This window comes from Heptranchias perlo, unplaced genomic scaffold (genome assembly GCF_035084215.1).
Source record: "Heptranchias perlo isolate sHepPer1 unplaced genomic scaffold, sHepPer1.hap1 HAP1_SCAFFOLD_140, whole genome shotgun sequence".
Taxonomy (NCBI): Eukaryota; Metazoa; Chordata; class Chondrichthyes; order Hexanchiformes; family Hexanchidae; genus Heptranchias; species Heptranchias perlo.
Window position 1 is genome coordinate 910,637 of NW_027138646.1, and position 25,394 is coordinate 936,030.

General features: G+C 52.8%; 1 protein-coding gene across 4 annotated transcripts in view; it reads right to left on the minus strand.

Moving 5' to 3' along the window:
* exd3 (exonuclease 3'-5' domain containing 3) overlaps nucleotides 1–25,394 on the minus strand; it is a 459,468-nt gene that overhangs the window by 338,328 nt on the left and 95,746 nt on the right. For 3 of the 4 annotated variants that reach the window (XM_067977292.1, XM_067977295.1, XM_067977294.1), the window contains exons 5-6: nucleotides 15,606–15,670; nucleotides 3,875–4,045 (exon numbers count right to left, since the gene is read on the minus strand). In XM_067977292.1, the coding sequence (XP_067833393.1) occupies nucleotides 3,875–4,045; nucleotides 15,606–15,670 (236 nt within the window). The remainder of the gene's footprint in view (nucleotides 1–3,874; nucleotides 4,046–15,605; nucleotides 15,671–25,394) is intronic. The other variant, XM_067977296.1, reaches the window with a different exon arrangement.

Below are 25,394 nucleotides of genomic sequence, written 5' to 3' on the forward strand. Positions count from 1 at the left end.
TCTCTCTCTCGCGCTCCTCCTCTCTCTCTCTCTCTCGCGCGCTCCCTCCTCCTCTCTCTCTCTCCGCTCTCCCTCCTCTCTCTCTCTCTCGCGCTCCTCCTCCTCTCTCTCTCTCTCGTGCGCGCTCTCTCCTCTCTCTCTCTCGTGCGCCGCTCTCTCCTCTCTCTCTCGCGCGCTCCCTCCTCTCTCTCTCTCTCTCTCTCTCGCTCCCTCCTCTCTCTCTCTCTCGCGCTCCCTCCTCTCTCTCTCTCTCGTGCGCGCTCTCTCCTCTCTCTCTCTCGCTCCCTCCTCTCTCTCTCTCTCGCGCTCCCTCCTCTCTCTCTCTCGCGCTCCCTCCTCTCTCTCTCTCGCCCGCTCCCTCCTCTCTCTCTCTCGCCCGCTCCCTCCTCTCTCTCTCTCGCCCGCTCCCTCCTCTCTCTCTCTCTCGCGCTCCCTCCTCTCTCTCTCTCGCGCTCCCTCCTCTCTCTCTCTCTCTCGCGCTCCCTCTCTCTCTCTCTCTCGCCCGCTCCCTCCTCTCTCTCTCTCGCCCGCTCCCTCCTCTCTCTCTCTCGCCCGCTCCCTCCTCTCTCTCTCTCTCGCGCTCCCTCCTCTCTCTCTCTCGCCCGCTCCCTCTCTCTCTCTCTCGCCCGCTCCCTCCTCTCTCTCTCTCGCCCGCTCCCTCCTCTCTCTCTCTCGCCCGCTCCCTCCTCTCTCTCTCTCTCGCGCTCCCTCCTCTCTCTCTCTCTCGCGCTCCCTCCTCTCTCTCTCTCGCGCGCTCCCTCCTCTCTCTCTCTCTCTCTCGCCCGCTCCCTCCTCTCTCTCTCTCTCGCCCGCTCCCTCCTCTCTCTCTCTCTCGCGCTCCCTCCTCTCTCTCTCTCGCGCTCCCTCCTCTCTCTCTCTCGCGCTCCCTCCTCTCTCTCTCTCTCTCTCTCGCGCTCCCTCTCTCTCTCTCTCTCGCCCGCTCCCTCCTCTCTCTCTCTCTCTCTCGCGCTCCCTCCTCTCTCTCTCTCTCGCGCTCTCTCCTCTCTCTCTCTCTCTCGCGCGCTCCCTCCTCTCTCTCTCTCTCGCGCTCCCTCCTCTCTCTCTCTCGCCGCTCCCTCCTCTCTCTCTCTCTCGCGCTCCCCTCCTCTCTCTCTCTCGCGCTCCCTCCTCTCTCTCTCTCTCGCGCTCCCTCCTCTCTCTCTCTCGCGCTCCCTCCTCTCTCTCTCTCTCGCGCTCCCTCCTCTCTCTCTCTCGCGCTCTCCTCCTCTCTCTCTCTCGCCCGCTCCCTCCTCTCTCTCTCTCTCGCGCTCCCTCCTCTCTCTCTCTCGCGCTCCCTCCTCTCTCTCTCTCGCGCTCCCTCCTCTCTCTCTCTCGCGCTCCCTCCTCTCTCTCTCTCTCTCTCTCTCGCGCGCTCCCTCCTCTCTCTCTCTCGCGCTCCCTCCTCTCTCTCTCTCTCGTGCGCGCTCCCTCCTCTCTCTCTCTCGTGCGCGCTCTCTCCTCTCTCTCTCGCGCGCTCCCTCCTCTCTCTCTCTCTCGTGCGCGCTCCCTCCTCTCTCTCTCTCTCGCGCTCCCTCCTCTCTCTCTCTCGCGCGCTCCCTCCCTCTCTCTCTCTCGCGCTCCCTCCTCTCTCTCTCTCTCGCGCGCTCCCTCTCTCGCTCCCTCCTCTCTCTCTCTCTCGCGCTCCCTCCTCTCTCTCTCTCTCGTGCGCGCTCTCTCCTCTCTCTCTCTCTCTCTCTCGCGCTCCCTCCTCTCTCTCTCGCGCGCTCCCTCTCTCTCTCCCTCCTCTCTCTCGAATGTATTGAATAATATAAATACCGAATGTATTTAAAAGTTAATATCCTGGCAATACCAGAGGAAATGGAAATCAAAATACTGCTGATGCTGGAAATCGGAAATAAAAACAGAAAATGCTGGAAATGCTCAGATCAGGCAGCCTCTGTGGAGAAAGGTACAGAGTAAACGTTTGAGGTCGATGACCCTTAGTCAGAACTGGAAGAGGTTGAAGATTAAACAGTTTTTAAGCAAGTACAGAGCCAGGGAAAGGGCGGGGTAATAGGAAACAAAAGGGTAGAGGGCAGGAGTGATTAAATGACAAGAGGGATGATGGTGCAAGGCAAGGAGGGTGGGAATGGGACAAGAAACAAAAGATGGGTCTAGAGGAGCTGTAAATGGCAACATCAGAACCATTACCAGCACCTGCTGTCCGAAAACACGGGAGCAGTGGTTATGATCTGAAGTTATTGAAATCAGGGTTCAGTCTGGAAGGTTGTAAAGTGCCTCAGTGAAAGATGAGGTGCTGTTCCTCGAGCTTCCATTGAGCTTCAGTGGAACAGTGTGAGAGGCCGAGGGCAGAGAGGTCAGAGTGGGAGTGGGACGGGGAATTAAAATGGCAGGTCAGGGTCACGTTTGCGGACTGAGTGGAGGTGTTCAGCAAAGCGATCACCAGCCTGCGTTTGGTCTCCCCAATGTAGAGGAGACCGCATTGTGAGCAGCGAATACAGTGCAGTAAATTGAAAGAAGTACAAGTAAATCCCTGTTTCACCTGGAAGGAGTGTTTGGGGCCCTGGACGGTGGGAAGGGAGGAGGTGAAAGGGCAGGTGTTGCATCTCCTGCGTTCGCACGGGAAGGTGCCGTGGGGAGGAGAGCGGGTGTTGGGGGTGATGGAAGAGTGGACCAGGGTGTTGGGGAGGGAGCGGTCCCTTCGGAATGCTGGGAGTGGAGGGGTGGTGGGATCGGGCTGGAGGTGGCGGAAATGGCGGAGGGTGATATGTTGAATGTGGGGGCTGGTGGGTGGAAAGGGGGACCCTATCATGGTTCTGGGAGGGAGGGGAGGGGGTGAGGGCAGAAGTGCGGGAAACAGGACGGACAAGGTCGAGGGCCCCGTCAACTACAGTGGAGGGGAATCCTCGGTTGAGGAAAAAGGAAGACACATCGAAAGCACTGGTGCGGAAGGTGGCATCGTCAGATCACATGCGACGGGAAGTGGGGTGGGAGGAAGTGTAATCAAGGTAGCTGTGGGAGTCGGTGACCAATTGGTTGACAGCCTATCCCCAGAAATGGAGATAGAGAAGTCGAGGAAGGAGGATAACACAATAATTCACTTGTACTTCTTTCAATTTACTGCACTGTATTCGCTGCTCACAATGCGGTCTCCTCTACATTGGGGAGACCAAACGCAGGCTGGGTGATCGTTTTGCTGAACACCTCTGCTCTCTCCGCAAGTGTGACCCTGACCTGCCGGTCTTTTGCCATTTTAATTCCCCGTCCCACTCCCACTCTGACCTCTCTGCTCTCGGCCTCCTACGCTGTTCCAATGAAGCTCAAGCAGCACCTAAGTTCGATTAGGCACTTTACAACCTTCTGGACTCAAACCCTGATTTCAATAACTTCAGATCATAACCACTGCTCCCATGTTTTCAGACAGCAGGTGCTGGTAATGGTTCTGATGTTGCCATTTACAGCTCCTTTAGACCCATCTTTTGTTTCTTTACTTGTCCCATTCCCACCCTCCTTGCCTTGCACCATCATCCCTTTTGTCATTTAATCACTCCTGCCCTCCACCCTATCACAGACCTTCCCTTTTGTTCTTTCCTCCCCCTCTTTCCCTGGTTCTGTACTTGCTTAAAAACTGTTAAATCTCAAACTTCTTCCAGTTCTGACGAAAGGTCATCGACCTGAAACATTAACTGTTTCTCCACAGGTGCTGCCTGACCAGAGGGAATGGATTAGGGGAACCAGAATAAATCCCAAAAGTTATTAGTTTTCAGTACAGTCTGATATGTTTACTTAAATATAAATGAACAGTCAGTTCCAATATTGACGCCCTGCTCTCCCGTACTATAAATCCCTGGGACCCGCTGTGTTCGGGGCACTGCGGAATGCAATGTGCTGGAATCTTTGCTCCTTTGCCAACCTGCTGGACTCTGGCACCCTCTTTAATCCAATTGTCGAACTGGCCGATGATGTAATATGCCAGGGACTGCGCCTTCCCCTTTCTCCAATCGTGGCAGCTCTCCAACATGATCAGGAGCCCTTCCAGTGGGTCAGTGAGGGAAGCAAATCCTCGCCTCGCTTCTTCTGGGAGCTGCAGAGACAAAGGGATGGTGAACAAAAAGAGGGAGGCCCCTAATCTGCAAGTAGACAAAAGGAGTCTGCTAATTTATTCAGCGAGGTAACTGTTGCTCTCTGTCCCCCATCCCACTTGCTGTGACAGTGCGCGTCAATCCAGATTCCTTAACACTTCATTTCACCGCAACAGCAGCCTGTGAAAAGGCAATTGTCTGCAGTAATTATCCGGTAAACATGCAAAGTGCCACAATGGCCCGCACAACCACAGACAAAAGGTGCTTTCAGTGCCTGGCAGGCACAGGGGCAGACAGACGCTTTTAAGGGAGCTTCTCACAAAAGGCCACATTCCTTCAAACTTCCCTTCCCATCAGGCTGGAGGTAACAAAGAGTAAGGAGCGAGGCGATACACTCGCTAACCACCTTCCCGCAGTCGGGGCAAGCACCGTGTGTGTGGCACAGTCTGCAAGAAGGCCCAACACATTCCTTTGCAGTTTTTCACCAACTATTATATTCGCACATCGCACCTAGTAATAGTTAATTAGATCACACAAGCTCTACAGAAAACCCCAATAACACAAACCCCACAAAACAAAACATCGACACAAACCCCACAGAAAAACATCGACACAAACCCCACAGAAAAACATCGACACAAACCCCACAGAAAAACATCGACACAAACCCCACAGGAAAACATCGACACAAACCCCACAGAAAAACATCGACACAAACCCCACTGGAAAACATCGACACAAACCCCACTGGAAAACATCGACACAAACCCCACTGGAAAACATCGACACAAACCCCACTGGAAAACATCGACACAAACCCCACTGGAAAACATCGACACAAACCCCACTGGAAAACATCGACACAAACCCCACTGGAAAACATCGACACAAACCCCACTGGAAAACATCGACACAAACCCCACTGGAAAACATCGACACAAACCCCACTGGAAAACATCGACACAAACCCCACTGGAAAACATCGACACAAACCCCACTGGAAAACATCGACACAAACCCCACTGGAAAACATCGACACAAACCCCACTGGAAAACATCGACACAAACCCCACTGGAAAACATCGACACAAACCCCACTGAAAAACATCGACACAAACCCCACAGAAAAACATCGACACAAACCCCACTGGAAAACATCGACACAAACCCCACTGAAAAACATCAACACAAACCCCACAGAAAAACATCGACACAAACCCCACAGAAAAACATCGACACAAACCCCACTGGAAAACATCGACACAAACCCCACTGGAAAACATCGACACAAACCCCACTGGAAAACATCGACACAAACCCCACTGGAAAACATCGACACAAACCCCACTGGAAAACATCGACACAAACCCCACTGGAAAACCCAATAACACAAAAACCCCACAAAGAGAAAAAATCCCAATCACACAAAGCCCACAGAACAAAACACAATAATACAAAGCTCAGGGAGACAGAAAACCCCCAAAATACAAACCCAATAGAGAAAAAAACCCAAATAAAACAAACCCCAGAGAGAAAACTCCGATAATAAGAGCTTGAGCACATAGGTTGGGAAAAAGACTGAAGCTCTAACGGAGTGAGGACTTTCAACTGGGAATTGGTGATTGTGGGAATTAGGTGTAGAGGGAAGGAGGTGCTGAGTGATTTAAACCAAAAAACTGTAGATTGAGACTGAGCGGAGCAGAAAGGGAGACGCACGAGGAATGAAAACATGGCAAGGAGGAGCGCCGGGGGCAAGTCAGTGAGCATTTAGTTCATTGGTTAGTCTTTTTAATGGTTTTTGAGGTTATTGGGGATAAAAGGAGCAGGAGCAGAGGTTCGAGAGCAAGGCAGGAATATAAAGGAGAGGGACCAGTGACCGAGGGCAGGGTGGGAATATAAAGGAGAGGGACCAGTGACCGAGAGCAGGGCGGGGATATAAAGGAGAGGGACCAGTGACCGAGAGCAGGGTGGGGATATAAAGGAGAGGGAGCAGTGACCGAGAGCAGGGCGGGGATATAAAGGAGGGAGCAGTGACCGAGAGCAGAGCGGGGATATAAAGGAGAGGGACCAGTGACCGAGAGCAGGGCGGGGATATAAAGGAGGGAGCAGTGACCGAGAGCAGAGCGGGGATATAAAGGAGAGGGAGCAGTGACTGAGAGCAGAGTGGGGATATAAAGGAGAGGGAGCAGTGACCGAGAGCAGAGAGGGGATATAAAGGAGAGGGAGCAGTGACCGAGAGCAGAGTGGGGATATAAAGGAGAGGGAGCAGTGACCGAGAGCAGAGTGGGGATATAAAGGAGAGGGACCAGTGACCGAGGGCAGGGCGGAGATATAAAGGAGAGGGAGCAGTGACCGAGAGCAGAGAGGGGATATAAAGGAGAGGGAGCAGTGACCGAGAGCAGAGAGGGGATATAAAGGAGAGGGACCGGTGACCGAGAGCAGGACGGGGATATAAAGGGGAGGGACCAGTGACCGAGAGCAGGGCGGGGATATAAAGGAGAGGGAGCAGTGACCGAGGGCAGGGCGGGGATATAAAGGAGAGGGAGCAGTGACCGAGAGCAGGACGGGGATATAAAGGGGAGGAACCGGTGACCGAGAGCAGGGCGGGGATATAAAGGAGAGGGGGCAGTGACCGAGAGCAGGGCGGGGATATAAAGGAGAGGGAGCAGTGACCGAGAGCAGGGCGGGGATATAAAGGAGAGGGAGCAGTGACCGAGGGCAGAGCAGGGATATAAAGGAAAGGGAGCAGTGACTGAGGGCAGGGCAGGGATATAAAGGAGAGGGAGCAGTGACCGAGGGCAGAGTGGGGGATATAAAGGAGAGGGACCAGTGACCGAGGGCAGAGTGGGGGATATAAAGGAGAGGGAGCAGTGACCGAGGGCAGAGAGGGGATATAAAGGAGAGGGACCGGTGACCGAGAGCAGGACGGGGATATAAAGGGGAGGGACCAGTGACCGAGAGCAGGGCGGGGATATAAAGGAGAGGGAGCAGTGACCGAGGGCAGAGCGGGGATATAAAGGAGAGGGAGCAGTGACCGAGGGCAGGGCGGGGATATAAAGGAGAGGGAGCAGTGACCGAGGGCAGGGCGGGGATATAAAGGAGAGGGAGCAGTGACCGAGAGCAGGACGGGGATATAAAGGGGAGGAACCGGTGACCGAGAGCAGGGCAGGGATATAAAGGAGAGGGGGCAGTGACCGAGAGCAGGGCGGGGATATAAAGGAGAGGGAGCAGTGACCGAGAGCAGGGCGGGCATATAAAGGAGAGGGAGCAGTGACCGAGGGCAGAGCAGGGATATAAAGGAAAGGGAGCAGTGACTGAGGGCAGGGCAGGGATATAAAGGAGAGGGAGCAGTGACCGAGGGCAGAGTGGGGATATAAAGGAGAGGGAGCAGTGACCGAGAGCAGGGTGGGGATATAAAGGAGAGGGAGCAGTGACCGAGGGCAGAGTGGGGATATAAAGGAGAGGGAGCAGTGACCGAGGGCAGAGTGGGGATATAAAGGAGAGGGAGCAGTGACCGAGGGCAGAGTGGGGATATAAAGGAGAGGGAGCAGTGACCGAGGGCAGAGTGGGGGATATAAAGTTGAGACCAACTCAAAAACAGGTAGAAGTTCGAAAGAGTGACATCAGAGGACAGCAGGTTGCTGACTGGTTGGTCAGTGATACATTTTTTGCTCTGTAAGTTCAGGGAGGTTTAATCTAGGAATCTCTAACTTACTAATACTTTATTAAATTTATAACTTAAACTAGATAAACTAACCAGTTTAAAAAATAACTAAAAGTAAACCTGAATTAATTACATAAAAACTTTAAGTAAATAAATAAACGAGGTTAGAGAGAGATGTCAGGACAGGTGATGTGTTGTAACTGCAGCATGTGGGAGTTTGTGGAGAGCAGCGAGATCCCGAGAAACACATCTGCAGTAAGTGTCTGCAACTGGAGGAACTTCGGCTCAGAGTTGTTGAGCTGGAGTCCGAGGTGCAGACATTACGATGCATCAGGGAGGGGGAGAGTTACCTGGACAATTTGAGCCAGGAGACAGTCACACCCCTTAGGTTAGGTAGTAGTTTAGATTTGGTCAGTGGTTAGGGACAGGAGGATGTGACTGAGAGTCAGGCAGGTATGGGGACCCAGGATGCAGTGATGGAAGAGCCTCAGTCTTTGACCTTGTCCAACAGGTACGAGGTACTTGCTGTCTGTGTGGATGAGAACAAAGACTGCAGGGAGGACGGGCAAACTGACCACGGCACCGTGGTACAGGAGGCCATTCCAGTGGGGGGAGTAAAAAGGAATGTGGTAGTGGTCGGGGATGATATAGACAGGGGGACAGACACTGCTCTCTGCAGCCGCGGCGAAGAGTCCCGAAGGCTGTGTTGCCTGCCCGGTGCCAGGGTTAAGGACATCTCCTCACGGCTGGAAAAGAACTTGGAGCACGAGGGGGAGGATCCAGTTGTTGTGGTCCACAATGACATGGGGCGAACTAGGAATGAGGTTCCGCTGAGACAGTTTGAGGAGCTAGGGTCCAAATTAATAAGCAGAACTTCAAAGGTAATAATCTCTGGATTACTACCTGAGCCACACGCAAATTGTAATAGGGTCAAACAGATCAGAGAGTTAAATGTGTGGCTCAAAGAGTGGTGTGGGAGACAGGGGTTTTGATTCATGGGGCACTGGCACCAGTACTGGGGAAAGAGGGAGCTGTTCCATTGGGACAGACTCCACTTAAACCGAGCTGGGTCCAGTATCCTGGTAAATCGAAAAACTAGGGCTGCAGATACGATTCTAAACTAATAAGGCGGGAAAGGGTTCAGGTAAAGGTAAATTTATAAGTCTAAAGGGAAAAGTCAAGGCTGTAGAGCAGATTTGGGTAAAAACAAGCAGAGTGTGTCAGGAAGGGACAGAGAGTTTAACAAATGTAATAGGGAATTAGTGACTAAGGTCACATAAGGGAAAAATAGTAACACGTTAAAATTAAAGGCGCTATCTCTGAATGAACAAAGCATTCGTAACAAGGTAGATGAATTAATGGCACAAATAGAGATAAATGGGTTTTATCTAGTAGCCATTACTGAGACGTGGTTGCAACATAACCAAGGTTGGGAACTGAATATTCCAGGTTACTTGACTTACCAAAAAGACAGACAAAATGGAAAAGGGAGAGGGGGTTTGCCCTGATAATAAAGGATGAGATAAGGAGAGTGGTGAGAAAGGATCTTGGCTCAGAAGATCAGGAAGGAGAATCAGTCTGGGTGGAAAGAAGAAATAACAAGGGGCAGAAAACACTGGTGGGAGTAATTTATAGGCCCCGAATAGTAGCTCTACCGTTAGACAGAGTATTAATCAAGTAATAAGAGGGGCTTGTAACAAAGGTAATGCAATAATGGTGGAGGACTTTAATCTTCATATTAATCAAATTGGCAAAAATAATTTAGAGGATGAGTTCTTGGGATGTATTCAAAATAGTTTCATAGAACAATACGTTGTGGAACCAACCAGGGAACAGGCTATTTTAAATCTTGTCTTGTGGAATGAGACAGGGTTAATTAGTAATCTCATAGTAAGGGATCCTCTGGGGAAGAGTGATCATAATATGATAGAATTTCACATTGAGTTCAAGAGTGATGTACTTAAGTCTGAAACTAGAGTCTTAAACTTAAACAAAGCCAATTACATTGGTATGAGGTGGGCGAGTTGGCTAAGGTAGATTGGGAAATCAGATTAAAAGATATGACGGTAGATAAACAATGGCGAACATTTGAAGAAATAATTCATAATTCTCAATGAATCCCTTGAGGAATAAAAACTCCATGGGAAAAGTGATCCATCCTTGGCTAATTAGAGGAATTAAGGATAATATTAGATTAAAAGAAGATTTGCTAATAATGTTGCCAAGAAAAGTAGTAAGTCTGAGGATTGGGAGAGTTTTGGAAACCAGCAAAGGATGACCAAAAAATTCATAATGAGGGTGAAAATTGAATTTGAGAGTAAACTAGTAAGAAATATAAAAACAGATTGTAAGAGCTTCTACAAGTATGTAAAAAGGAAGAGATTAGCAAAAGTAAACATGGGCCCATTAGAGGCTGAGACAGGAGAAATTATAATGGGGAATCAGGAAATGGCAAAGATGTTAACCAAATATTTTGTATCTGTCTTCACAGTAGAAGACACCAAAAAAATACCAGAAATAGTGGGGAACCAAGGGTCTAATGAGAGTGAGGAACCTAAAGTAATTAAGATTAGTAAAGAAAAAGTACTGGAGACATTAAAGGGACTAAACGCTGATAAATCCCCTGGACCTGATGGCCTACATCCTAGGGTTTTAAAAGAGGAGGCTGCAGAGATAGTGGATGCATTGGTTTTGATCGTCCAGAATTCTCTAGATTCTAGAACGATCCCCATGGATTGGAAGGTAGCAAATGTAACCCCGCTATTCAAGAAGGGAGAGAGAAGACAGGGAACGACAGCTGGTGAAGCTACAACTCAGGACTACATGCATGCGGAACAGCGGAAGCAACATGCTATAGACAGAGCTAAGCGATTCCACAACCAACGGATCAGATCAAAGCTCTGCAGTCCTGCCACATCCAGTAGTGAATGGTGGTGGACAATTAAACAACGAATGGGAGGAGGAGGCTCTGTAAACATCCCCATCATCAATGATGGCGGAGTCCAGCACGTGAGTGCAAAAGACAAGGCTGAAGCGTTTGCAACCATCTTCAGCCAGAAGTGCCGAGTGGATGATCCATCTCGGCCTCCTCCCGATATCCCCACCAACACAGAAGCCAGTCTTCAGCCAATTCGATTCACGCCACGTGATATCAAGAAACGGCTGAGTGCACTGGATACAGCAAAGTCTATGGGCCCCAGACAACATCCCAGCTGTAGTGCTGAAGTCTTGTGCTCCAGAACTAACCGCAGCTCCAGCCAAACTGTTCCAGTACAGCTACAACACTGGCATCTACCCGACAATGTGGAAAATTGCCCAGGTATGTCCTGTCCACAAAAAGCAGGACAAATCCAATCCGGCCAATTACCGTCCCATCGGCCGACTATCAATTATCAGCAAAGTCGACAGGGCTATCAAGCGGCACTTACTCACCAATAACCTGCTACCTGATGCTCACTTTGGGTTCCGCCAGGACCGCTCAGCTCCAGACCTCATTACAGCCTTGATCCAAACATGGACAAAAGAGCTGAATTCCAGAGGTGAGGTGAGAGTGACTGTCCTTGACATCAAGGCAGCATTTGACCGAGTGTGGCACCAAGGAGCCCTAATAAAATTGAAGTCAATGGGAAACATGGGGAAAACTCTCCAGTGGCTGGAGTCATACGAAGCACAAAGGAAGATGGTAGTGGTTGTTGGAGGCCAATCATCTCAGCTCCAGGACATTGCTGCAGGAGTTCCTCAGGGCAGTGTCCTAGGCCCAACAATCTTCAGCTGCTTCATCAATGACCTTCACTCCATCATAAGGTCAAAAATGGGGATGTTCGCTGATGATTGCACAGTGTTCAGTTCCATTCACAACCCCTCAGATAATGAAGCAGACCGAGCCCACATGCAGCAAGACCTGGACAACATCCAGGCTTGGGCTCATGAGTGGCAAGTAACATTCGCACCAGACAAGTGCCAGGCAATGACCATCTCCAACAAGACAGAGTCTAACCACTTCCCCTTGACATTCAACAGCATTACCATCGCCGAATCCCCCACTAGCAACATCCTGGGGGTCACCATTGACCAGAAACTTAACTGGACCAACTACATAAATACTGTGGCTACAAGAGCAGGTCTTGGTATTCTGCGGCGAGTGACTCACCTCCTGACTCCCCAAAGCCTTTCCACCATCTACAAGGCACAAGTCAGGAGTGTGATGGAATACTCTCCACTTGCCTGGATGAGTGCAGCTCTAACAACACTCAAGAAGCGCGACACCATCCAGGACAAAGCAGCCCGCTTGATTGGCACCCCATCCACCACCCTAAACATTCACTCCCTTCACCACTGGTGCACAGTGGCTGCAGTGTGTACCATCCACGGGATGCACTGCAGCAACTCGCCAAGGCTTCTTCGACAGCACCTCCCAAACCCACGACCTCTACCACCTAAAAGGACAAGGGCAGCAGGCACATGGGAACACCACCTGCACACCATCCCGACTTGTAAATATATCGCCATTCCTTCATCATCGCTGGGTCAAAATCCTGGAACTCCCTACCTAACAGCACTGTGGGAGAACCGTCACCACACGGACTGCAGCGGTTCAAGAAGGCGGCTCACCACCACCTTCTCAAGGGCAATTAGGGATGGGCAATAAATGCCGGCCTCGCCAGCGACGCCCACATCCCATGAACGAATAAAAAAAAAGTTAGCCTGACAACAGTAATGGGGAAAATGTTAGGATCTATTAATAAGGACGTGGTAACAGGGCACTTAGAAAATCATAATTTGATTCAGCAGAGTCAACATGGTTTTATGAAAGGGAAATCATGTTTGACAAATCTCTTAGAGTTTTTTGAGGGTGTAACTAGCAGGGTAGATAAAGGGGAACCAGTGGATGTAGTATATTTGGATTTTCAAAAGGCATTTGATAAGGTGCCACAAAAGGTTGTTACACAAGATTAGGGCTCATAGGATTGGGGGTGATATATTAGCATGGATTGAGGATTGGTTAATGGACAGAAAACAGACAATAGGAATAAACGGGTCACTTTCAAGTTTGCAGGTTGTAACTAGTGGGGTGCCGCAAGGATCAGTGCTTGGGCCTCAGGTATTTACAATATATATCAATGAGTGAGATGAAGGGACTGAGTGTAATGAATCCAAGTTTGCTGATGATACAAAACTAGGTGGGAAAGTAATCTGTAAGGAGGACTGAAGAGTCTGCAAAGGGATATGGACAGGTTAAGTGAGTGGGCAAGAAGGTGGCAGATGGAGTTAAATGTGGGGAAATGTGAAATTATCCACTTTGGTAGGAAGAATAGAAAAGCAGAATATTTTTTTAAAGGTGAGAGACTAAGAAATGTTGGTGATCAGAGGGATTTAGGTGTCCTTGTACATGAATCACAGGAAGTCACCATGCAGGTACAGCAAGCAATTAGGAAGGCAAATAGTATGTATTACTTCAACTCCCTTGCGATAAAGGCTAAGAGTAAGGAAGTCTTGCTGCAATTATATAGGGCTCTGGTGAGACCACACCTGGAGTTCTGTGTACAGTTTTGGTCTCCTTACCTAAGGAAGGATATACTTGCCTGAGAGGCAGTGCAACTAAGGTTCACTAGATTGATTCCTGGGATGAGAGGGTTGTCCTATGAGGAGAGATTGAGTAGAATGGGACTATCTTCTCTGGAGTTTAGAAGAATGAGAGGCGATCTCATTGAAACGTATAAAATTCTTAGAGGGCTTGACAGGGTAGATGCTGAGACGCTGTTTCCCCTGGCTGGAGCGTCTAGAACTAGGGGACATAGTCTCAAGATAAGGGGTCGGCCATTTAGGACAAAGATGAGGAAAAATTTGTTCACTCAGGCAATCTTTCTTTTACTCGTTCATGGGATGTGGGCATCGCTGGCGAGGCCGGCATTTATTGCCCATCCCTAATTGCCCTTGAGAAGGTGGTGGTGAGCCGCCTTCTTGAACCGCTGCAGTCCGTGTGGTGACGGTTCTCCCACAATGCTGTTAGGTAGGGAGTTCCAGGATTTTGACCCAGTGACGATGAAGGAACGGCGACATATTTCCAAGTCGGGATGGTGTGTGACTTGGAGGGGAACGTGCAGGTGGTGTTCTTCCCATGTGCCTGCTGCCCTTGTCCTTCTAGGTGGTAGAGGTTGTGAGTTTGGGTGATGCTGGGATCTTTGGAATTCTCTACCCTGAATGCTCAGTCGTTGAGTATATTCAAGACTGATATCGATGGATATTTGGATATTAAGGGAATCAAGAGGTATGGGGACGGGTGGGAAAGTGGAGTTGAGGTCGAAGATCAGCCATGATCTGATTGAATGGCGGAGCAGGCTCGAGGGGCCATGTGGCCTACTCCTGCTCCTATTTCTTATGTTCTTAACACAAACCCCACAGAGAGAAAACCCCAATAACACAAACCCCAGCGACAGTGAGCAATCGCAATTTAACACTATCAATAAATTGAAGTTATGGTGTCACACTTCACCCAGTCAAAATCCGGACAGGCGAAGAACTCTGTACACATGAGCCTGGCCCATTCACGCATTAGTGAGATTCATGCAACGCAAGACACATTTATTGTACGCGCGTCAGTGCGAGGGTGTCGCCTTGTACGCGCGTCAGTGCGAGCGTGTCGCCTTGTACGCGCGTCAGTGCGAGCGTGTCGCCTTGTACGCGCGTCAGTGCGAGCGTGTCGCCTTGTACGCGCGTCAGTGCGAGCGTGTCGCCTTGTACGCGCGTCAGTGCGAGCGTGTCGCCTTGTACGCGCGTCAGTGCGAGCGTGTCGCCTTGTACGCGCGTCAGTGCGAGCGTGTCGCCTTGTACGCGCGTCAGTGCGAGCGTGTCGCCTTGTACGCGCGTCAGTGCGAGCGTGTCGCCTTGTACGCGCGTCAGTGCGAGCGTGTCGCCTTGTACGCGCGTCAGTGCGAGCGTGTCGCCTTGTACGCGCGTCAGTGCGAGCGTGTCGCCTTGTACGCGCGTCAGTGCGAGCGTGTCGCCTTGTACGCGCGTCAGTGCGAGCGTGTCGCCTTGTACGCGCGTCAGTGCGAGCGTGTCGCCTTGTACGCGCGTCAGTGCGAGCGTGTCGCCTTGTACGCGCGTCAGTGCGAGCGTGTCGCCTTGTACGCGCGTCAGTGCGAGCGTGTCGCCTTGTACGCGCGTCAGTGCGAGCGTGTCGCCTTGTACGCGCGTCAGTGCGAGCGTGTCGCCTTGTACGCGCGTCAGTGCGAGCGTGTCGCCTTGTACGCGCGTCAGTGCGAGCGTGTCGCCTTGTACGCGCGTCAGTGCGAGCGTGTCGCCTTGTACGCGCGTCAGTGCGAGCGTGTCGCCTTGTACGCGCGTCAGTGCGAGCGTGTCGCCTTGTACGCGCGTCAGTGCGAGCGTGTCGCCTTGTACGCGCGTCAGTGCGAGCGTGTCGCCTTGTACGCGCGTCAGTGCGAGCGTGTCGCCTTGTACATGTACACAGTCTTGTTTCAAATGCACAAATCAAATAACAAACATTTCCTGTCCTGTTTTCCATTCCTCGAAGATCACCTTGAGGCCTCTCCCTCCTGAACTAGACTGTCTTGCTCAAAACTAGACAAGTGATGACTCCAGCCTGATCCAATTACAAACCAGAATCATCATCCAACCTGGAGGGCCAATAATGAGCTGAATGACTAAACCCAAGTGGGCCAAACAAATTGGCGTGTTTCATAGTTTTGTGACGTCCCCATTTTCTGAAGCCTCCCCCAGCTCCACCCTCTGCCTCAGTTACACAGTTACCAATGCAAACCCACTTAATGCAACTCAACACGAACTTGCATAAATAATACTTCCCCGTGTTGGAGCTGCAGACACGCACTGCATAAATCCCAAGGCCTATTGTAAGGTTCGATCAATAGGGGGCTTACCTCATGAATCTCCTTCTTTGTCCAGAGTGCTTGCAGGATGTGCAGCAAGTGGAGAGGTTCCAGGCCTGAGAAGAAGCAGATTGATTGCCTGTGACAGGATGCACTTGAGACACTGTGGCATTGTTACTGAGCACAGAATGGGCACTTTGTGCCACCTTGAAAACTGCTAACCTTCGAGCTGTCACTCAAGATTAGCGGCTGAACCCCATTCAAAATCCAAACAAATCTCCAACAAACATCATTATTTGAGTGTTTTTATTAATCCTCGGCAAGTGGCTGCAGGACTCCCTGCTCACTAATGCAAGGGGTGTACGGTCCAAACCTGTTAAACAAATTGCGGCCCTGCACACCAGTTTTGTGTGTTAAGCACATCACTGTGGAGAGACAAAGAGCGGGCCATCGCTGGAGAGGGGACAATTTGGCCCAGTTTGCGTAGTTGGAGGGGACGATGGGTTTATTTAGTGAATTACTGATTTAACATTATTTCTCCTCCACCTTTGCCCTTTTTGGTTCCACCTGTTGCCCCTCGCCCACCCCCTGTACTTCCAGACAGAGAGCACTGTCATTGGATGATCAGATAGCCCAGATCACCACCTCTTCACCAATCAGCAAACAGTAAACTGAGTGTTACCGGGTCACGTTGTGTGGCACCAGAATGCTCCTCCCCTCTCACCTCCATCCTCTCCTCCTCTCACCTCCCTCTCCCTCTCCCTCCCCTCACTCCCTCCCTCTCCCTCCCCCCTTCCCCTCACTCCCCCCTTCCCCTCACTCTCCCCTTCCCCTCACTCTCCCCTTCCCCTCACTCCCTCTCCCTCCCCCCTTCCCCTCACTCCCTCTCCCTCCCTCCCTCTCCCTCCCCCCCCTACTCCCTCGCCCTTCCCTCACTCTCCCCTTCCCCTCACTCCCTCTCCCCTTCCCCTCACTCCCTCTCCCCTTCCTCTCCCTCTCCCCTTCCTCTCCCTCTCCCCTTCCTCTCCCTCTCCCCCTCACTCCCTCTCCCTCCGCCCTTCCCCTCACTCCCTCTCTCTTCCCCCTTCCCCTCACACCCCCTCCCCCTCAATCACTCACTCTCCCTTCCCCTCACTCCCCTTCCCCCTCACTCACTCCCCCCTTCCCCTCACTCCCCCCTTCCCCTCACTCCCTCCCCCTTCCCCCACACTCGCTCCCCTCCCCCCCACACTCGCTCCCCTCCCCCTCACCTCACTCGCTCCCCCCTCACCTCACCTCACTCCCTCCCCCCTCACTCGCTCCCCTCCCCCCTCACACTCTCTCTCTCTCCTTCCTCTCTCGCTCTCTCTCCTCCCCCCCTCCCCCTCTCTCTCCTCCCCCCTCCCCCTCTCTCTCTCCTCCCCCTCCCCCTCTCTCTCTCCTCCCCCCCTCCCCCTCTCTCTCTCCTCCCCCCCTCCCCCTCTCCTCTCTCCTCCCCCCTCCCCCTCTCTCTCTCCTCCCCCCTCCCCCTCTCTCTCTCCTCCCCCCCCCCTCCCTCCTCCCCCCCCTCTCTCTCCTCCCCCCCTCCCCTCTCTCTCTCCTCCCCCCTCCCCTCTCTCTCTCCTCCCCCCCTCCCCTCTCTCTCTCCTCCCCCCCTCCCCCTCTCTCTCTCCTCCCCCTCTCCCCTCTCTCTCTCCTCCCCCTCTCCCCCTCTCTCTCTCCTCCCCCTCTCCCCCTCTCTCTCTCCTCCCCCTCTCTCTCTCCTCCCTCCCCCTCCTCTCTCCTCCCTCCCCCTCTCTCTCCTCCCCCTCTCTCTCTCCTCCCCCTCCCCCCTCTCTCTCCTCCCCCCTCCCCCTCTCTCTCCTCCCCCCTCCCCCTCTCTCTCCTCCCCCTCTCTCTCCTCCCCCTCTCTCTCCTCCCCCTCTCTCTCCTCCCCCTCTCTCTCTCTCTCTCTCCTCCCCCCCTCTCTCTCCTCCCCCCCTCTCTCTCCTCCCCCCTCCCCCCCTCTCTCCTCCCCCTCTCCCCCTCTCTCTCTCCTCCCCCTCTCTCTCTCCTCCCCCTCTCCCCCTCTCTCTCCCCTCCCCCTCTCTCTCCCCTCCCCCTCTCTCTCCTCCCCCCTCCCCCCCTCTCTCTCCTCCCCCCTCTCTCTCCTCCCCCCTCTCTCTCTCTCCTCCCCCCCTCCCCCTCTCTCCTCCCCCCCTCCCCCTCTCTCTTCCCCCTCTCTCTCTCCTCCTCCCCCCCTCCCCCTCTCCTCCCCCCCCTCCCCCTCTCTCTCTCCTCCCCCCCTCCCCCTCTCCTCCCCCCCCCCCTCTCCTCCCCCCCTCTCTCTCCTCCCCCCCTCTCTCTCTCTCCTCCCCCTCTCTCTCTCTCCTCCCCCTCTCTCTCTCCTCCCCCTCTCTCTCTCCTCCCCCTCTCTCTCTCCTCCCCCTCTCTCTCTCCTCCCCTTCCTCCCCCTCTCTCTCTCCTCCCCTTCCTCCCCCTCTCTCTCTCCTCCCCTTCCTCCCCCTCTCTCTCTCCTCCCCTTCCTCCCCCTCTCTCTCTCCTCCCCTTCCTCCCCCTCTCTCTCTCCTCCCCTTCCTCCCCCTCTCTCTCTCCTCCCCCTCTCTCTCTCCTCCCCCTCTCTCTCTCCTCCCCCTCTCTCTCTCCTCCCCTTCCTTCCTCCCCCTCTCTCTCTCCTCCCCTTCCTCCCTCCCTCCCCCTCTCTCTCCTCCCCTTCCTTCCTCCCCCTCTCTCTCCTCCCCTTCCTCCCTCCCCCTCTCTCTCCTCCCCTTCCTCCCTCCCCCTCTCTCTCCTCCCCTTCCTCCCTCCCCCTCTCTCTCCTCCCCTTCCTCCCTCCCCCTCTCTCTCCTTTACTCCTAAGAAGGGGCATTCCATTTCACTGACAGGGCCGAGTTCAGGTGACGGCGGAGGTTGAAATTTAGGCCCCCGAGCGAGAGTTAAATGTTCCACCGCTCGTTTGCTGGGCCCCTCGAGGGAGACAGACATTTAAATAGGATTGTTGGGAGTGGATTGCCATGCTATTTAACACAGTTTTTGTCACTCAGTGAATGCTGCTTATTTCCATGTGACTGGGGATCAGTCGCTGTTGCCTGATGGTGGTAATGACACAGGGATTAACTGATCCAAACCATAACACCAAGGGTTAAGTTACGAGGAGAGATTACACAAATTGGGGTTGTATTCTCTAGAGTTTCGAAGGTTAAGGGGTGATCTGATCGAAGTTTATAAGATATTAAGGGGAACAGATAGGGTGGATAGAGAGAAACTATTTCCGCTGGTTGGGGATTTTAGGAGTAGGGGGCACAGTCTAAAAATTAGAGCCAGACCTTTCAGGAGTGAGATTAGAAAACATTTCTACACACAAAGGGTGGTAGAAGTTTGGAACTCTCTTCCGCAAACGGCAATTGATACTAGCTCAATTGCTAAATTTAAATCTGAGATAGATAGCTTTTTGGCAACCAAAGGTATTAAGGGATATGGGCCAAAGGCAGGTATATGGAGTTAGATCACAGATCAGCCATGATCTTATCAAATGGCGGAGCAGGCACGAGGGGCTGAATGGCCTTCTCCTGTTCCTATGTTCCTATGTTTACCAGCAACTCCTAATATGAGGATTTGAACTGTCAATGGAAAGCAGCAAGCGAGTCTGGGAATCTCCACACAGAGAGGGGCAGCGAGTGAGTTGGGAATCTCCCCACTGAGAGGGGCAGCCAGCGAGTCTGGGAATCTCCCCACAGAAAGGGGCAGCCAGCGAGTCTGGGAATCTCCCCACAGAAAGGGGCAGCGAGTGAGTCTGGGAATCTCCCCACAGAGAGGGGCAGCCAGCGAGTCTGGGAATCTCCCCACTGAGAGGGGCAGCCAGCGAGTCTGGGAATCTCCCCACAGAGAGGGGCAGCCAGCGAGTCTGGGAATCTCCCCAGAGAGGGGCAGCCAGCGAGTCTGGGAATCTCCCCACAGAGAGGGGCAGCCAGCGAGTCTAGGAATCTCCCCACTGAGAGGGGCAGCCAGCGAGTCTGGGAATCTCCCCACAGAGAGGGGCAGCCAGCGAGTCTGGGAATCTCCCCACAGAGAGGGGCAGCCAGCGAGTCTGGGAATCTCCCCACAGAGAGGGGCGGCCACCCATCCCAGCTGACTCAAACAGCCGCAGCAAAACCTTCGAAGCACGTTGTCCCTCAGCTATGAGCAGTGTGTGGCAGCTCACGGAGAAGGAAAAGTTCATGCCAATGACTCAGATTAATCTGAGCTTCATTCCAAACACCAGCCCTCCTCCCTAGAGAGTTTTTGAAAAATTAATTCTGGGAATGTGTGCATCGGATTCACTGCCTATCCCTCGGTCTTACAACTGTTATTACAACATGAAACTAAATTACATTACAAGAGTGACTACACTTCAAAAGTCCTTCATTGGCTGTAAAGCACTTTGGGGCGTCCTGAGGTTGTGAACTGAGCTATAGAAATGCAAGTCTTCAACCGAGTGTCTTGCTAGGCCACTTCAGAGGGCAGTTAAGAGTCAACCACATTGGTGTGGGGACTGCAGTCCCAGACCGGGTAAGGTCTGGGTAGTTTCTACTAATGTAGGAAATGCAGAAGCCAATTTGTGCACAGCAAGATTCCACAACAGCAATTGGATAATCACCAGATAATCTGTTTTAGTGACGTTGGCTGAGGGATAAATATTGGCCCCAGGACACCGGGGAGAATTCACATGCTCTTCTTCAAATAGAGCCTTGGGCTCTTTTACGTCCACCTGAGAGGGCAGACGGGGCCTCGGTTTAACGTCTCATCCATAAGACGGCGCATCCAACAATGCAGCACTCCCTCAGTATTGCCCCTCCGACAGTGCTGCGCTCCCTCAGTACTGCCCCTCCGACAGTGCAGCGCTCCCTCAGTACTGACCCTCCGACAGTGCAGCGCTCCCTCAGTACTGACCCTCCGACAGTGCAGCGCTCCCTCAGTACTGACCCTCCGACAGTGCAGCGCTCCCTCAGTACTGACCCTCCGACAGTGCAGCGCTCCCTCAGTACTGACCCTCCGACAGTGCAGCGCTCCCTCAGTACTGACCCTCCGACAGTGCAGCGCTCCCTCAGTACTGACCCTCCGACAGTGCAGCGCTCCCTCAGTACTGACCCTCCGACAGTGCAGCGCTCCCTCAGTACTGACCCTCCGACAGTGCAGCACTCCCTCAGTACTGACCCTCCGACAGTGCAGCACTCCCTCAGTACTGACCCTCCGACAATGCAGCACTCCCTTAGTATTACACTGGAACATAAGCCTGGATTTTGTGCTCAAGTCTCTGGAGTGGGACTTGAACCCATGACCTCCTGACTCAGTTGGTAAGAGGCGACAGTGCTACCATTAGCGATAGCACCTCAATGGTCAAAGCTTAATTCCCTTTTACCAAAAACAGCTTTTCATTTCCAGAATTTTTAAACTGAATTCAAATTCTCAAACTGCCCTGGTGGGATTTAAACTCACGTTCTCTGCATTACCAGTCCAGTAACATAACCACTACCCTACCATGCCCTCACGTAGTTGGCCAGAGGCAGGATGTAACTGAGCCAGAGACTAGGGTGATGCCAGGTTCAATCACCAGAGTACTGAGTTCAGTTTTTGGGCACCTCAGGAAGGATATATTGGCCTTGGAGGGGGTGATTCACCAGAATGATACCGGGGCTAAAAGGGTTAATTACGAGGACAGGTTGCATCGACTAGACTCGTGTTCCCTCGAGTTTAGAAGATTAAGGGGTGATCTAATTGAGGTGTTTAAGATGATTAAAGGATTTGATAGGATCGATAGAGAGAAACGATTTCCTCTGGTGGGAGTGCCCAGAACAAGGGGGCAGAACATTAAAATTAGAGCCAGGCCGTTCAGGGGTGATGTCAGGAATCACTTCACACAAAGGGGAGTGGGAATCTGGAACTCTCTCCCCCAAAAAGCTGTTGGGGCTGGGGGTCAATTGAAAATTTAAAAACTGAGATTGATAGACTTTTGTTTGGCAAAGGGGTTAAAGGTTACAGAACCAAGGCGGGTAAATGGAGGTAAGATACAGATCAGCCATGATCTAAATGAATGGCGGAACAGGCTTGAGGGGCTGAATGGCTGCCTCCTGTACCTATGCTCCTTCTGCCCTGAGTCAGCCGATCTCACCCAAGGCTGCAGTAAGAAGGTAAAAAATGCTCTATGGGTAAGGAAGGGGATAATTATCCAGGGTCATGGAATCATCGGAATTTATGGCACAGAAAGAGGCCATTTGGCCCATCGTGTGCACGCCAACTGAAAAAGAGCTATCCAGCCTAATCCCACTTTCCAGCACTTGGTCCGTAGCCCTGTGGGTTACAGCACTTCAGGTGCACATCCAGGTACTTTTTAAATGAGTTGAGGGTTTCTGCCTCCACCACCCTTTCAGGCAGTGAGTTCCAGACCCCCATCACCCTCTGGGTGAAAACATTTCTCCTCAGCTCCCCTCTAATCCTTCTACCAATTACTTTAAATCTATGCCCCCTGGTCACTGACCCCTCTGCTAAGGGAAATCAGTCCTCCCTATCCACTCCATCCAGTCCAGTCATAATTTTATAACCCTCAATTAAATCTCCCCTCAACCTCCTTTGTTCCAAAGAGAACAACCCCAGCCTATCCAATCTTTTCTCATAGCTAAAATTCTCCAGTCCTGGCAACATCCTCGTAAATCTCCTCTGTACCCTCTCTGGTGCAATTACATCCTTCCTGTAATGTGGAAACCAGAACTGTACACTGCACTCAAACTGTGGCCTAACTAGTGTTTTGTATAGTTCCAGCATAACCTCCCTGCTCTTACATTCTATGCCTCGGCTAATAAAGGAAAGTATCCCGTATGCCTTTTAACCACCTTATCTACCTGTCCTGCTACCTTCGGGGATCTGTGGACATGCACTCCAAGGTCCCTCACTTCCTCCACACCTCTCAGTATCCTCCCATTTATTGTGTATTCCCTTGCCTTGTTTGCCCTCCCCAAATGTATTACCTCACACTTCTCCAGATTGAATTCCATTTGCCACTTTTCTGCCCACCTGACAAGTCCATTAATATCTGTACCCCTCCAGCTCACAATCTAGTGGCCCTGCTGAAAGTATATGGCCATCAGATAAGTATAGCCAAGCTTAGCCTGCCAGCACTTAATGTCAAGGTGCACACATGAAGAATAGCCACGTGGGAGAGGTATTAGCACCTCCACAGCTGTACAGAGACAATCAGAGCTGGCCTCACTGAATAACACTGGGGTACAGGTTTGTCACTGTATAACACTGGGATACGGTACTCGTGGGTACAGGTCTGTTACCGCGGGGTACCGGCAGCGGGGAGAGGGAAGGGTACCGGCAGCGGGGAGAGGGAAGGGTACCGGCAGCGGGGAGAGGGAAGGGTACCGGCAGCGGGGAGAGGGAAGGGTACCGGCAGCGGGGAGAGGGAAGGGTACCGGCAGCGGGGAGAGGGAAGGGTACCGGCAGCGGGGAGAGGGAAGGGTACCGGCAGCGGGGAGAGGAGGGTACAGGCAGCAGGGAGAGGAGGGTACAGGCAGCAGGGAGGGGGGGTACAGGCAGCAGGGAGGGGGGGTACAGGCAGCAGGGAGGGGGGGTACAGGCAGCAGGGAGGGCGGGTACAGGCGGAGGTGGTGCAGGCAGGTTGAAGTTGTGATGTCAGGTACTATGGTCATAGTCTGTGGCTGTTTTTGGGTGTGATGGAAGTTGAAGGCAAACCCGTAGCTGCCCCGTGTACCCCCCTCACACCTCCACACTGCCCCTGCCCCGTGTACCCCCCTCACACCTCCACACTGCCCCTGCCCAGTGTACCCCCTCACACCGCCCCTGCCCCGTGTACCCCCCTCACACCTCCACACTGCCCCTGCCCCGTGTACCCCCCTCACACCTCCACACTGCCCCTGCCCCGTGTACCCCCCTCACACCTCCACACTGCCCCTGCCCCGTGTACCCCCCTCACACCTCCACACTGCCCCGTGTACCCCCCTCACACCTCCACACTGCCCCTGCCCCGTGTACCCCCCTCACACCTCCACACTGCCCCGTGTACCCCCCTCACACCTCCACACTGCCCCTGCCCCGTGTACCCCCCTCACACCTCCACACTGCCCAGTGTACCCCCTCACACCTCCACACTGCCCAGTGTACCCCCTCACACCTCCACACTGCCCCTGCCCCGTGTACCCCCCTCACACCTCCACACTGCCCCTGCCCCGTGTACCCCCCTCACACCTCCACACTGCCCCTGCCCAGTGTACCCCCCTCACACCTCCACACTGCCCCTGCCCAGTGTACCCCCCTCACACCTCCACACTGCCCCTGCCCAGTGTACCCCCCTCACACCTCCACACTGCCCCGTGTACCCCTCACACCTCCACACTGCCCCTGCCCAGTGTACCCCCCTCACACCTCCACACTGCCCAGTGTACCCCCCTCACACCTCCACACTGCCCCGTGTACCCCTCACACCTCCACACTGCCCCTGCCCAGTGTACCCCCCTCACACCTCCACACTGCCCAGTGTACCCCCCTCACACCTCCACACTGCCCCTGCCCAGTGTACCCCCCTCACACCTCCACACTGCCCCTGCCCCGTGTACCCCACTCGCTCCTCCACACTGCCCCTGCCCAGTGTACCCGCCTCACACTTCGACACTGCCCCTGCCCAGTGTACCCCCTCACACCTCCACACTGCCCCTGCCCAGTGTACCCCCCTCACACCTGAATATTGCCCCTGACCAGACAGAGTCATTATTTGGGCTGTTCACTCAATTCCTAGTGGGAAAATTCCCAATATTGAAACCTTCCTTGCCGAGAGAACAGAAATATTCGAACCCAGGAGAGAATATGGTCTTTATTTGTTGTAACCCTGAATGATGAATCAGATTCAACACCTCTCACCATGTGACAGAAAAGACGTTCAAAGGTAAGATCACAGCGTGGAGGAGAAAGTAAGGCTAATGCTCGCAGGAAAATTGCTCTGCTTTTATTTTTGGGTTTCCTCAGTGCTTGGATTAGCATCGCCCTCCCTCCCCCTCCCCCCGCCCCCCCCCCCCGATAAAGCCAACTCCAATGGATTCATTCAGCGTCCTTCACGATGGTCTCATTGTGTGAGACCACCAGCCCCCTATGGGAGGATTCTCCAATACCACTCTCACCAATAAACCCAACAAACAGGCCTTCAATCAGCATAGGACAGGGTCCCAGATACAGGTATCCCTTTAAAACAGCCCTGCACTGTGAATAACACCAAGCTCGAAACTAGCCCGCCTCCAGGCATCAAAATAGAGCAACCTTCCCTCTCTTTGTACGGGTATATTATGTGATACCGTACATTCCAGAATCTCTGTCCAGCTGACCTGTAACCAGAAAAGCTGAGGCACTCCTGACTGAACAAGGCCTCATGTATCCCACAGCTGTGAACACTTGCAGCTTCAGAGATACAATCTCCGCAAACCTGTTTTCTATTTAGAGCGCAAATTTTTCCAATTTCCTGTTTTTGCACATTTGTGCTCTCTGATCCTAATCTCCTTTGTAAGTCGCAGCAGTGAGCACGAACCTTTCAGCACAACAGCTCGCAACAGCTCCTGAGTAAAATCATCAACTTTCAGAACTCAAGTGTCCAGTTTAAGAATGGAATCAGCCAGCTGAAGATGTCCAAAGTGTTTAAATACTGCAACAGTTGGGAAAGGAGTGGGAGGGGGTGGGCGAACGGGAGTGATCACAACGACAGTGTGCAATGGGTTAACTGTGCTTCATCGCAGTGATTCACAGCATCACGGGTCGATGCACGGGACACCAAAACTTTTTCTTAGACATTGTGTTTCATCATCTCACTAATCCACTGGA